The following is a 14,825-nucleotide window of genomic DNA, read 5'->3' as shown; positions in this document are numbered from 1 at the left end:
GGGTTCTACAGTCCTTACTTCATCGTACCAAAGAAAGGCGGTGGGTTGCGACCAATCCTGGACTGGCGACTGGGGTTTCGGGTCAACTGGGAAAATAGCAAGCTCTCCCCGGTTCAGAGCATCTCTTTTCTCAGTTTGGAGTTGGACTCAGTCTCGATGACAGCGCGCCTCACAAATGAGCATGCACAGTCGGTGCTGAACTGTCTGAAGGCGTTCAGACAGAGGACAGCGGTTCCACTGAAACTTTTTCAGGGGCTCCTGGGGCATATGGCATCCTCAACAGCGGCCACACCGCTCGGGTTGATGCATATGAGACCGCTTCAGCACTTGCTTCAGACTCGAGTCCCGAGATGGGCATGGCGCCGCGGGACACATCGCATGACCATCACGCTGATCTGTTGCAACCTCTTCAATCCTTGGACTGTCCCGTGGCTCCTGGACTGCCCCGCGGCTGTGTTGGCATATCAACTGCCTAGAGTTGTTGGCAGTACTGCTCACCCTGCAGAGGTTTCGGCCATTGATCCAGGGCAAGCATGTGTTGGTCCGGACGGACAACATAGCAATGGTAGCGTACATCAACCATCAAGGCGGTCTACGCTGCCGTTGCATGTCACAACTCGCCCGCCATCTCCTCCTCTGGAGTCAGCAGCGCCTCAAGTCGCTACGAGCCACTCACATCCCGGGCGACCTCAACACCGCAGCGGATGTGCTGTCACGTCAGCTTACCCTCAGGGGAGAGTGGAGACTCCACCCTCAGGTGGTCCAGCTGATTTGGAGTCGATTCGGTCGAGCACAGGTAGACCTGTTTGCTTCCCGGGAATCCTCCCACTGCCCGCTTTGGTACGCCCTGACCGAGGCACCCCTCAGTATAGATGCGCTGGAACACAGCTGGCCCCCTGGACTACGCAAATATGCGTTTCCCCCAGACCCTGTGCAAGGTCAGGGAGGACGAGGAGCAGTTCGTCCTAGTAGCACCCTACTGGCCCACCCAGACGTGGTTCTCGGATCTCACGCTCCTCAGGACAGAGTCCCCCTCCACCTTGAAGGTGTATGTAGCCACTTTTTTGGCTCATCACGATGCAGTAGATGGTAAGTACTTTGGGAAGCACGACTTGATCATCAGGTTCCTGAGAGGCGCTAGGAGGTTGAATCCCTCCAGACCACACCTCGTCCCCTCGTGGGACCTCTCTGTAGTCCTTCAGGGTCTACAGGGAGCTCCCTTTGAGCCCTTGGAGCCAGCTGAGCTTAAGGCACTCTCTTTGAAGACTGCCCTACTGACTGCACTCACTTCCATCAAAAGGGTAGGGGATTTGCAGACGTTCTCTGTCAGTGAATCGTGCCTGGTGTTCGGTCCGGGTTACTCTCACGTGATCCTGAGACCCCAACCGGGTTATGTGCCCAAGGTTCCCACGACCCCTTTTAGGGATCAGGTGGTGAACCTGCAAGCGCTGCCCCAGGAGGAGTCAGACCCAACCTTGGCGTTGCTGTGTCCGGTGCAAGCTTTACGCATCTATTTGGATCGCACGCAGAGCTTTAGAATTTCCGAGCAGCTCCATGTCTGCTTTGGTGGACAGCGGAAAGGAAGCGCTGTCTCCAAACAGAGGATCACCCACTGGGTCATTGACGCCATCGCAATGACATATCAGGCTCAGGACGTGCCACCCCCTGCGGGGTTACGAGCGCACTCTACCAGGAGTGTGGCGGCCTCCTGGGCCCTGGCCAGCGGCGCCTCTTTGACAGACACCTTTGCGAGGTTGTACAATCTTCGGGTTGAGCCGGTCTCGTCCCGTGTATTGGCAGGCACGAGCAGGTAAGTTCCGGGACAGCTGGCCGGGTGTACCACTTGCGCATAGTGCCTTTCCCCTCCCTTGAGGTGAAGACATGCGCTCTTGATTCCCAATCATGTTCACAGATTGTGATCCCTGGATGACTTTCCTCCTTAGCCCTCTGGTAGTTGAGTTTGTGGAGAAACTCGCTGCTGGCCCAGTACATGCACTAATGAGCCCATGTACTGAGGTAGGTGCTCCACATGTGCTGGTTCCCCGAAGGTGACCCCATGTGATATCTTCCGCAAAATTGTTTCCCTGTCGGCAAACTGCGTCTTCCTTGGGCAGAGGCCCCACTGCCCCAGTCGCCATGCTCTGTAGAAACTCCTCCCCCTTTGGGTAGGACCTACCATGGGACCTCTCCACATGACATACATCCGACAAGACTCGATAAGACCATGTGACATATTCCACTCAAACCCCCCCCCCTTTTGGGCAGGGTGTGGTCTCCGCGGTGTCTTTCCCTTGGGAGGGACACCCCCTGACATAGACACTTATGGCTCCCAGTCAGTTAACAAATTCTACTCTTTGGGGAGAAAATAGAGGAAAAGAGGCCTCGGCTGGGCTAGCCTGTCCCTATTGTTGGCAGTCAACTTGTTCCTGTAGGACCGTTCGATGCTCATAAGAGCGTTGGGGGAGGTTACGTGACGACCTGGTGTGCTGGCTACGAGGCACACAGCAGTCTGCCCGTCACATGCCGCCAGTTCACGTAACAATTCAGATAGTTGTGACATTTTGTATAGGGACCCCTAGTGTCACTACATCGACACAACGTCGAGTGAGTGACAGATAAGGAACGTCATGGTTACTTTTGTAACCTCTGTTCCCTGATGGAGGGAATGAGACGTTATGTGCCTCTTGCCACAACGCTGAACTACCCGCTGAAATGGCTGGGACCTGGTCCGGGGGAGTGGCATGCAAATTCCACTCACCAATTCTCATTGGCCTTTTTTCAAAAAAGCAGAGGTGTTTGAGGCTCCCAAGAGTGACCCCTGGTGTCACTACATCAACACAACATCTCGTTCCCTCCATCAGAGAACGGAGGTAACGAAAGTAACCATGACGATATATAATGTCAAATTTCAGCACTTTCAAAATATGTGTAATGAATGATTGCTGAGATGAGACAGGAGACGTAGGATCTATGTGAAGGCTTTAATAAAAATTATGACAGTCAAACAACAAACGGGAACTCAAAACAACAACAAACAAGAACTGACAAAGGAATGCAAAAACTAAAGGGATTTATACAAACAAGAGCTAATGAGGGAGTGGAAAACAGGTGAGAACAACGAGGAACAGATGGCAGTGATGAGGGCATTGCATACTGGGTAACGTATTCTGGGGGAAACACTTCAAAATAAGAGTTCTAGGAAACAAGAGGGAGACAGACTGTGACATATCCCCCCCTTTAAGGGGTGACTCCTGGCACCTCAAATATGGCTGAGGAGGGCAGGAAGATACTGGTGAGGAAGGGACCCGGAAGATGACCAGGTAGCCAGGGAGGAGACCCCAGAGTAAGGATTGGGTCCGGAGGTCTGGGGGGGCCACCTCAGGGTAGAGACTGGGTTAGGAGGTCTGGGAGGCAGCCTCAGGGCAGGGACTGGTCAGGAGGTCTGGGAGGCGGCTGGGATAGAGTCGGGAGTCCTGGGAGGTGGCCACAGGGCCAGGACTGTGTCCTTGGTCAGGAGGCCTGGGGGGCAGCCTTACTGGGTCAGGAGGCCTAGGAGGTGGCCACAGAGTGGGGACAGGGTCAGGAGGTCTGGAAGGCAGCCACAGGGCAGGGACAGGGTCAGGAGGCCTGGGAGGCGGCCACAGAGCGGGGACAGGGTCAGGCGGCAGAGCCATGGGAGGCTCGACGAGAGCTGGGAACGACCTCTGTGGTCGTGAGCATGGGCAGGGACTGGGGAATGACTTCCGTGGTCGTGAGCACGGGCAGCGACTGGGGAACGACCTCCGTGGTCGTGAGCACAGGCAGCGACTGGGGAATGACCTCCGTGGTTGTGAGCACGGGCAGCGACTGGGGAATGACCTCCATGGTCGTGAGCATGGGCAGCGACTGGGGAACGACCTCCGTGGTCGTGAGCACGGGCAGCGACTGGGGAACGACCTCCGTGGTCGTGAGCACGGGTAGCAACTGGGGAATGACCTCCGTGGTCGTGAGCACGGGCAGCGACTGGGGAATGACATATTCCACTCAAACCCCCCCCCCCTTTTGGGCAGGGTGTGGTCAAAATCAACAGTCAAACAACAAACGGGAACTCAAAACAACAACAAACAAGAACTGACAAAGGAATGCAAAAACTAAAGGGTATTTATACAAACAAGAGCTAATGAGGGAATGGAAAACAGGTGAGAACAATGAGGATTAGATGGCAGTGATGAGGGCAGTGCATACTGAGTAACGCAGTCCAGGGGAAACACTTCAAAATAAGAGTCCTAGGAAACATGGGGGAGACAGACTGTGACAATATGCTATTAATCGCAATTAATTACAAAAAAAATTATGCGATTAATCACGATTAAATATTTTAATTGACTGATAGCACTAAAAAAACAAGAATTAATTACAAGGGCATTTTTTGCCCCCACACTTTGAATTTTGGTGGCATTTTTGTCATTTTTGGTGGCAGTTCTGCCCCAAGTTCCCCTCAATTTGTAACCCTGGATTACAGTGATTTTACCATGGGTACAAGTTGTAACTTGTTCATGGTTTATTGCTTTTATGAAACAGTGACAACAGCAACATGATAAAAAGCTAATATTCAATAAATAGTTATTTTATAGTTTTATTTATAATAATTGAATAAACAATTCTTGCATCAAGTAATTTAGTTCATTAGCGTAACTGTTTACGGTTGCCAAGCAATTTAGCAAATTAGCATAATAATGGATTTAAATGCATCTCATCCAATCCGAATTTAAAGTTGAAAGTTTCCATTTTATAAATTGACATAATATCTGCCATCAACCAGTCTGCTCTCAAGAGTTTGGCATCAGCAACTGAAAAACCTGTATTGGTCAACCACTAAAACAAATGGTGGTAGATATTGCTGCTATGAAAATATTTTATTTGGACTGGGTGTGCTATTCTGTGTGCTTTTAAGTGCTGTGAAATAGATTCTTGGGTATATGAGGCGTCCACACATAATGAGCTCTCCTCTGGTTGTGGTTTGAAATCAGTGTGTTTTTTAAAAGACCAGAGACATATTTCATTTTGATGGCTACCTAAAAGAAGAATAGGGCATAAGAGAATGAGAGAGATTGAGTTTATGTGGCAACTGAGAAACATTAATGTGATGAATGATGTAATTAATGTGCCTTATATTCCATTATAGAAGTAGAGGGCACCACACCATCATGGGCATGGCTAAACTTGTTGCTAAGCAGCTGTTGCCTGCTGCTAGGTGATACCGTATTTGCTATGCAGGGCCAGGGGGTAACAGTAAGGTCATACATTTGATGTTGATTAGAGTTGGAACAAAACTGTGAAGAACATCCATGACCAGAGTTGACTAGCCCTGATACGGTATGTATTGTAGAGTAACATGCACTGATTAATCATACATAATTAGTCCAGGTATATATATTAAGGAAGTTAATAAGGTATAATTTGATTGTCATGTTATCTTAAATCTTAAATCTGCTACTATACTCTTGCAGTAGACTGTCTGTGAGGGACTGTGGTTGGGAAATGTGTGCTGGGTTCTTATCACCCTCACTGAGTGTGTTAATGACTGAGAGCTGATAAATGACCAGCCATGTCATACTGAGATATGTAGTATGTGCTATTGCATCTGTAATTTCTCCTCTCTCTCTCTCTCTCTCTCTCATTTCGAGCAGCTGAGAGGAGGATGTGAGTGATACAGATGAGATGGACTCACTTCAGTGGTATTAGTTTGAGACTAGACAGATGCCACTGGTCCATTGTCCTTAGATGGTGATTAGAACAAGACCAGCCGTGGAACATCTGCACATTCAATCCCCATCGTTTAGAGACAAGCACATTACAGAGTGTTTAACCCTCATTTTCTGTTTGGGGTCTGAGAGACTGTAAGACCATTTTATTAGCTCGAAAAACCTACTTAAAATTGAAATATTGATACTAGGGCTGTCAACTGAATGCATGCATTTAGTGTGATTAATTTCATGACAAAAATGTACGCAACTAATCAAGCCCCCGACCTGTACGTTAGTTCCATAAGAAGGAATGTTCTACCATCAGAGCAGTTCACATGGGTGTAGCTGCAGGCTGGAAACCTCCAAATGGGGGCAGAATCTCCAAAAGGGGGTGGGGTTACTACAAAAGGGGGTTGCAGCAACACCAAAAGGGAGCGCTACTTCCACTCACAGTTAAGGTTAAGGTTAGGGAAAGGGTTAGGTAAGGGGCTCCCTATATCTTTAATGATGGTTTGGAGCTCCCGCCCCTTTTTGGAGCACTGCCTGTAGTTATACCCTTCTTGAGCAGTTCAACCTTGATGAACCACCTTGATGTCTTAGCAAATCTATAGCTGTAGGGGACAGTCAGTGCTCCAGCTGTACAGGCAATGCACCAATCAAACCAACCAAGTGAAACCAACGAGCAGGCAGCACAGCCTTCCACAGACATCCTTTTACAGCTGAACTGAGCACAACAGAATGCAGGTATCTCGAAATGCGCATTTCAAAGATTCAAACTACATTTAACTTGACACATCATTGCAAAAACACAGCACTTCTAGTTAGAGACACTGAAAACTAGTGAGACATGATGCAACAAAAGTGATAGGCTCCAGAAGTGATAAGCTCCAAAAGTACTAGTCAGACGCATGAGTACATACTGTACATCAACAATTAAAAATAGCACAGATGGAAGTATGGCCAATAATAGGGTTATATTCTATGGTATGGAAATATAACAAACAATATTTGGAATTTAAAGCCAGTTTTTGTACTGTCTAAGTGCTTTAATGATTGTTGCCACAATTTATTTATATGTAATGTGTTTGAATGTGAATTATATTTATTTTGTATTATATTTATAATTAATTTATTATTATATAATCATCTTTATTTGGGGGCCTTTCTCATTAAATATTGATATGCAATTAATTCTATTAATTACTAATTAATTATGATTAATTGCTAATTAATTTTCAAAATTTCTATTATTGTTTTTTTCACTGCAAGAGCCTATTTGTCAAATTCTTACATATTTACAATGTTTGTTGAAGTTAAAATATTACATAATGTGTAATTATCCCTTTAAATATTTATATGTAAACATTTATTACACATTCTATATTACTAAATTTTTTTACATGTTTGTTTATATGCACTTTTCTATGTAAATACGATTCACAAGTATTTACATTGATATGTATAACAAGTGCTAAAATGGTACTGTTGCAACTGATACAGGTTTTTTTAATGGCTGATGCCGATATCCAGAGAACAGGGTGGTCGATAGACCGATATAATACAGATATAATACTGATATGTCATACAAATTAATATAATAGTATATTACATATACATAAAGTGGCTAATCATTTTTTTGTTTAATTTGCCATTATATTTACTCAGAATTTCAAACAAAACTTTAACTTTGTAAAAATAAAAATAAGATGTTGTGTGTTTTATATGGTAGATAGCAGTTTCTCCTGGTTTCTGTTTAGTCTTACAATTTTAGTAATTTGTTTACACAAATACATTTTTATACATTAGGAAGAAGGAAATAACAACAGTGCACACAGTAGTCCAGTATATGGTATATGTGCACATTAGCAGTCACATTTTTCTTACAAAAAGACAGAATCAAACTAATTGTGACATGCACTGTGAATATGACATTTAGTTATAGCAGACGTGAAGAGCTTTAACTTTGAAGTTGCTCTATTGCTCTCGTGCGGATCCAGCAAGAGCATCAACCTACTGACCACACCCAGTTTACTCGGACCTGATTGCCTGCTTGGAGTGTCACAGACTGTTTAAACAAGATATCAGCATATTTGCAGATGGTAAATGATAGAAGTTTTATTGATATTTGCCTTTTTATCATTAGACAAGTCAGTTAACAGTTACAGGGAACTGTTGAGAAGAGAGAGAGAATGAAACACCCGAGCACTCAAAGCATCATGAGCTCATACGCATCTGACGCAGCTCTGATATACGGGACCTTTTAAATGAGATGTTGTTGCATGACAGTCTATTATTGTTGTATCACGATAGCATGTAACAATCAAACTGTGATTGGTCATTTACATGTCTCAAATGTCTTCTTCACGTGCAAGCAGGCGAGTTTCTGCGCCGTCGCGACTTGGAAAAAAAAAGCTGTCATAAAGGTTTAAGATTTATAATCAATATACTGATCATACAATGTAATTTAAAGCAGTAGTTTGACTTTTCTAAAAAAAAAAACTGTGCTTACTGAAATACAAAACACTGCTCCCAGTGGCCAAAGCGGTAAGTATTGTTGGGCGTATGGGCATGTGTGAGCTCCAGTTCCAGGTGTATTGTCCATGTAGGGGTGCCAAAAGTGGGTTGTAAAGCAAGTTTTGTTTTTTAACGCTTCTGGATGTAATACAATGAAGAGGAATGCATATTTTATAAGCTGAACCCCTTAACCCAAACCCCAAACCTAAACCTAACCATCAGTGGAGTAAAAATGTAATGTTAAGGTGGAAAATGCAACCTACAAATTACACTCGTCACTGATTAAGCGAATGTGATTACTTCTTGGTTTCAACACGGGTTTTGAACCTGGGTCTCCCACACTGCTGACACAACATGCTTGAGCAGATGCAAAATGTCTGATGGAGATGGCGCTTGTCAGTGAGTCGGCATAATGTGTCTGATCCTAGGGTATTGGAACTCTTGGAAAGAACTTACGGACTTCTTGTGTTTTCATGTTGCAATTTCAGGGGGCAAGTACTGCCCTAAATAAAAAATAAAAAATTATAATTAATTTAGTTAATTTCTGACATTGATCAACCCTTCAACCAGTCCATCTCAAAGTCATTGCTGTCCTCAGCATGAACTCAAGATCATAGCTAATGCGAAAAATAAATAAACTGTATTTTGTTCTCAGCCCATCCCTGGATTTGTTAATTGTGCATTGTGCTCATTTATCACTTCCTTTCATTGCGCTTGAAATGTTTGTTTATTCTGTATGAACAAGGAATATTCTTCTCTGTCAACTATTGCTGATCTAGAAGTTTTTGCCATTTGCAGCAGTGCTGCCAGGGCTCTGTGTTTCTTTTTGGGGTTGGCAAAATGCAGGAGCTTTCAAAACATATATACAGTGGCTTTATTAATAACAGGAGATGACAGTCAGTTCGCCAGTTTGGCACAACTTGCAGTGTCATTTTGTTACTCAGCCCAGCCTCTCTAGTTCTCTCTCTCTCGGGTGAGAAGTGTGACTGCAGCATATGGATACATGGACATAAAGTAATATTCAGGAGTGATCATAGTTCTCTTTCTCCACAGAGGCAATGAAAAACAGAGAGAGCAGGAGAATAAGAAATGGAAAAAACAGAGAAACAGAGTAGGTCCTCCCCTGTGGCCATCTTTGCTTGCTCAGTGACAGTTCACCAATATTGTGCCTGTGTCACAGTCATGCCCCCTTGGTCCATCTGATATCGATCTCTGCCTCTGCATGGCCTCTCATATCACACAAACACACACAGTTGAAATGATAATTCACCCAAAAATGAAAATGTTGTTGTCATTTACTCACCCTCCAGCCCTCTACATTGCGAGCAAATCAATCGCTTTCATGACCAAATTTTATAATATATTAGCCACTGGCTAGTAAATGTTCAGATTGAGTTGTGTAGTGGTGAAGAACTTAAGCACAGCGATCCTTAATCAATACACATAATGCAATTAAATGTTTCCTTTTGGCTCGATCCGTGTATTTTGTGTCCAAAGATGAGATCCACACACTCCATTTTCATTTCATGTCTCTTTAATATCCTTTCTGTTATTTACAGTCAGTGATCAAAAAGTAAAAAACAAACATTTATTCTGATCATACATTGCACGGATTAGGAAAAAACCACTGTGCAACTTCTCTCTTGTTAATGTGTGCTGCATTCATTCAACCATAAACATTTGCTAGCGGAGCTGCTGGTTCTCTATTTTAGCACTTGTTATACATATCAATGTAAATAATTGCAAATCAAGTGCATCTTATGGAGTTTTGTGTTCCTTGCCACAGTCGCATTCAGCTTGCTCACTGGGTTTCTAAATACAAATATTATTTAATTACTTATTTTTATACACACTTAATAATTGTATTTAACCAAACTACACAATGATGACTCTAAGACTTTATAGATATTACGGTTTCATTTTATGTTTAATGCATGATTTTCTGTAAAGCTGCTTTGAAATGATGTGTGTTGTGAAAGGCACTATACAAATAAAAATGATTGACTTGACTTGACTGACTTGATATATAAACAAACATGTAACAAAATGCAGCCGCGGCCTGTGCATTTTAAGTCTAGGCCTTCGGTGCGATTAATGCCATTAAGAAAACACAGTTTCACAATGAATAAGAATCCGAATCAGCTTTATTGCCAAGTATGCTTACACATACAAGGAATTTGTGTTGGTGACAGAAGCTTCCAGTGCACAACAATACAAAACAGCAACAAGACATAGATAATAATAAAAAATAATTAAAAATTTAATAAAAATAAAAATAATAATAAATAAATAAAAATTTTATAGAAAATAAAGTATGTATAGAATACACAATAAGACTATGTATATATGTGTGTGTGTGTGTGTGTATATATATACACACACACACACACATACATATACATACATAGCACAAATCTAATACAAATCTGTTATATACAGTGCAAGGGAATGTAATGGCAGAAGAGGCTGGATGTGTTAGATAAATATAAAAAGACTAGACTGTGAATTACACATAATTATTGCTCAATGGGGCAATTTTAACTGTTCATGAGATGGATAGCCTGAGGGAAAAAACTGTTCCTGTGCCTGATGGTTCTGGTGCTCAGAGCTCTGAAGCGTCGGCCAGAAGGCAACAGTTCAGAAAGGTAGTGGGCAGGGTGAGTGGGTTCCAGCCTTTTTCCTCACTCTGGAAGTGTATAGTTCTTGAAGGGAGGGCAGGGGGCAACCAGTAATCCTCTCAGCAGTCCAAACTGTCCTTTGTAGTCTTCTGATATCTGATTTCATAGCTGAACCAAACCAGACAGTTATTGAAGTGCAAAGGACAGACTCAATGACTGCTGAGTAGAACTGTATCAGCAGCGCCTGTGGCAGGTTGAACTTCCTCAACTGGCGAAGGAAGTACAACCTCTGCTGGGCCTTTTCACAATGGAGTCAGTGTGGGTCTCCCCCTTCAGGTCCTTTGAGACGGTAGTGCCCAGGAACCTGAATGACTCCACTGCTGCCACAGTGCTGTTCAGAATGGTGACACCATATGCCTATCATACATTATGTGGTAGTCAGCTAATAATACCAATTGACATTTTAAAAACACATCCACGCATGAAAGCCAGAACCAAGGAGGTCTAATACCAAGAAAAACTCTCTAATAATATTTGCGATTTAAATTTTGCTTGCAATAAATTTTGTTTCATCAGGGTACCGGTTACTTTTCAAAACTTGATCCGACATTGAATGCTCAAGCATCCTAATTTACACTTTGCTATAACAATGCAAAAGCACTTACCAATTTGCTTTAAGTGAAAATCAGTCATTTCCTGTTTAATTAATCAATCGCACGATCATGCAGAACATCTCAGGTTTTTAAATCCATAAGGATCTCTTTCTCAATGGTGATGTGGCAGTGATGACAACCGTCTTGTCAGCAAGATCTCACGCTCTTCGCTTTCAAATTACGTACATCTCTTAAAGCATGATTGCGTCACTCATGGCCAGCTAGAAGGCCTGGACTGGGACATATCCTAAAGACCACAACCACCAAGAACAAATAAATCAATCTGATTGGCTGATGAATCTGACAATCTGACTTACCTATTCACTTACACTGTTGAGGGATTCTGTAGAAATTCTGAAGGCCTGATGGAGTGGAGCTCAGAATCGGGCATGCGATTTGTGAAACAGTTGTCACATTTTGCTTGTAAGCATTGAGGAATAAATTCTGAATGGATAAACTTTTTATTTTTTGCTATTCGTTTGTAGATGAATTACAAGTGGAAAGCGATGTTGTTTTCACCACTGACAAAATGTAGTATGTGTAATAAATGTGTACATATAAATATTTAAAGGCACAATTACACATTATGTAATATTTTAACTTAAACAAACATTGTAATTATGGAAGAATTTGACAAATAGGCTTGTGCAGCATCTATACAGGGGTTTTTGCTAATAATGGTACTTTTGATATACAGTAGTAGCACTTAAATAATTTTTTATAATGCAGTTATTAAATTATTGTTATACGTGGAATTCTATTTTCAATATTATGCTCCAAACTTGTGAATTTTTTGCTAAAAATGTGTATGAAATTTCTTAACTTGTATCATTTCATGACATCATATAAACTGATAGAATGAGAAATTTTTACTTAAAAAAAAAGCTAAAACAAAATATGAAATAAAATTTACAATCTCGTAAACTATATCACGTGGAGTCATATATATGTGTACTTTATATATGTGAAGATGACCCCTTCTCGGTTTGCTTAATATCTTTTTCAGTTTTCAGTGGCATTATGCTTACATGTTGTCAAAATCTGGCAAGTAAAAACTTTTTTTTTAAATTATTATTATTATTTAATGCTCTGGCAGAGGAGAAAATTTTATTTATTTATTTATTTATTTCTCTGGCAGAGGAGAATTGTGAGCTCTGGAAGAGGGGAATATTATGGTGCTTTTTTTAAATTATTATTAATTAAGCAATGCTAGCAATGGTTTTGCTAACATTCGCCTGACTTTGGCTGCTCCCGAAAGCTGGAAAATGCTGCCTTCGGAGGCTGTATACAGCGATAGGATGAAAATAAGTTGCCTTTCAAACTGTTCTGAGACCAGGTTCATTCATGCAAAAATACTGTTGGATAAGCCTTTAAAGACTACATGAAATCAAAATTAAAGCTGTGTTACTTTTAGCCTATGTGTATAAGTTTTAATGTCATCTATATGCTAGTGTTCTTCTAAACAGTGATAAAATTTGCTTTTAAAATATGCAATCTCTCTCTTCCGGCTAAAAAGACTCAAAAATCACAAAGCTGCTGAGAAACTGTCCAATCAAATGAGGTTGTGAGTTAGTTTATGCATGATGTTTTAGAAAAAACATCAGTATCACTTGATGAGTGCAGTTTTCTTTTCTGTGTTGAAAACAGCATGTTTGGGCGGGACATATTGAAGAGCTCATCCTTTTTTTAAATAGCCAATTGACCTTTTTCACAGCAGCGCATTTTTTCACTTTCAAAGATGGTGCTACTGTGAATAAGGTCTATAAACTTTAGTCACAGCCATGAAACATGACTTGCTACTTACTAACTTGGTATTAGGGGGAGGGACATTCTCATTATAGAAAGCATTTGATTGGACACAAATCTGTGTAGCGCAAGATGAGTCATCAATATTTTTAGTCTGTCGTCCCAGAAGAGAAAAATATGTCAGTATTTAGGAGTACACTTGCATAGACTTGACTCAATCCCCAGCCACAAAACTCTGATTTCATAGGGTCTTTAATTGCAGAATGATTGCATTGTTGTGGATTTATAACATCATTTAATCCGTGTGTTTGTATGTGTCTTGCAGCAGGAAGCTGTGAGAATGAGAAGCGCGTATTTCGTGAACGCATGCGGCCCAGGAAGAGGCAGGGAGCGGTCCGGAGGAGAGTGCATCAAGTCAACGGACACAAGTTCATGGCCACCTACCTGAGACAGCCCACGTACTGCTCACACTGCCGCGACTTCATCTGGTGAGTCCTGTCCTTGTGAGGGGCGACGACCATCAGCTGTTATTTACTGTCTTGTAAAGTGGTGTTTGTACAGCTGCGTCTGTGTCTGAGTTTTGACATAACCATTGTATACTCCCTCCTCACGGGTCCGTTCACGGGTCCGTTCCGTACCCTCAGAGTTTCCATAGTAACGACAGGGAAAGCCCTGAGTTTCAGAGTGATGGCACTACAGTAGGAGTTTATTGAGTGTATCTGGTCTATTCTCCAAACGGTGGCAAAGCCTCCTCCACACTGCGCAAGAACACAGCCATGCACTGGCACGCTGAGCCCTGCCTCCCTGGAGAACATGAGGAATATGCAGTGTTCGTACAAGGTGCTTGAAGTGCTTGAAGTACTTGAATTTGGCTTTTTCAAATTTAAGTCCTGGAAAACCCTTGAAAATAGCAATTTTTGCCAAGAGGTGCTTAAAAAGTTCTTGAAATATAGAAAATCTTAAAATACGTTGCTTAAATCATTTAATAAATTAAATCTATTTAGTTATTTTCTGAAAAACACGATGACAGACCACTACTGTAGACCACTGCTAAATCGAGCAGCGCATAGACAGCGCTGTCACGTGGCACCTGTTACTTCTGGCAGCGCTGTTCAGAATGGGCCAATCACAATCAAGTGTTACTGGAGGATTTAAAAAATATACACTACCGGTCAAAAGTTTTGAAACACTTACTCATTCTTAATTATAATTTTTTTTTTCACATTTAGAATAATAGTAAAGTTATCAAAACTATGGAATAACATAAATGGAACTATGGGAATTATGTTGTGACTAAACAAAATCCAAAATAAATCAAAACTGTGTTATATTTTAGCATCTTCAAAGTAGTCACCCTTTGCCTAGAATTTACAGACATGTACTCTTGACATTTTCTCAACCAACTTCTTGAGGTATCACCCTGGGATGCTTTTTAAACAGTATTGAAGGAGTTCCCATCTATGTTGGGCACTTATTGGCTGCTTTTCTTTATTATTTGGTCCAAGTTATCAATTCAAAAAAGTTTTTTTATTTTTTATTACATTTTTGTTTTATAATGAAATAAATTA

The 14,825-nt window shown here is 42.0% G+C and overlaps 1 protein-coding gene across 1 annotated transcript in view; it reads left to right on the top strand.

Moving 5' to 3' along the window:
• The window catches only part of LOC127412171 (protein kinase C epsilon type-like), a 183,891-nt gene that overhangs the window by 84,948 nt on the left and 84,118 nt on the right, over nt 1-14,825 (top strand). The window contains exon 3 of the mRNA XM_051648324.1: nt 13,583-13,745. Coding sequence (XP_051504284.1) covers nt 13,583-13,745 — 163 coding nt within the window. The remainder of the gene's footprint in view (nt 1-13,582; nt 13,746-14,825) is intronic.

Source organism: Myxocyprinus asiaticus, chromosome 21 (assembly GCF_019703515.2).
Source record: "Myxocyprinus asiaticus isolate MX2 ecotype Aquarium Trade chromosome 21, UBuf_Myxa_2, whole genome shotgun sequence".
Lineage (NCBI taxonomy): Eukaryota > Metazoa > Chordata > Actinopteri > Cypriniformes > Catostomidae > Myxocyprinus > Myxocyprinus asiaticus.
Note: the sequence above shows the minus strand (reverse complement) of the source record. Positions and strands in the feature narration are given on the sequence as shown.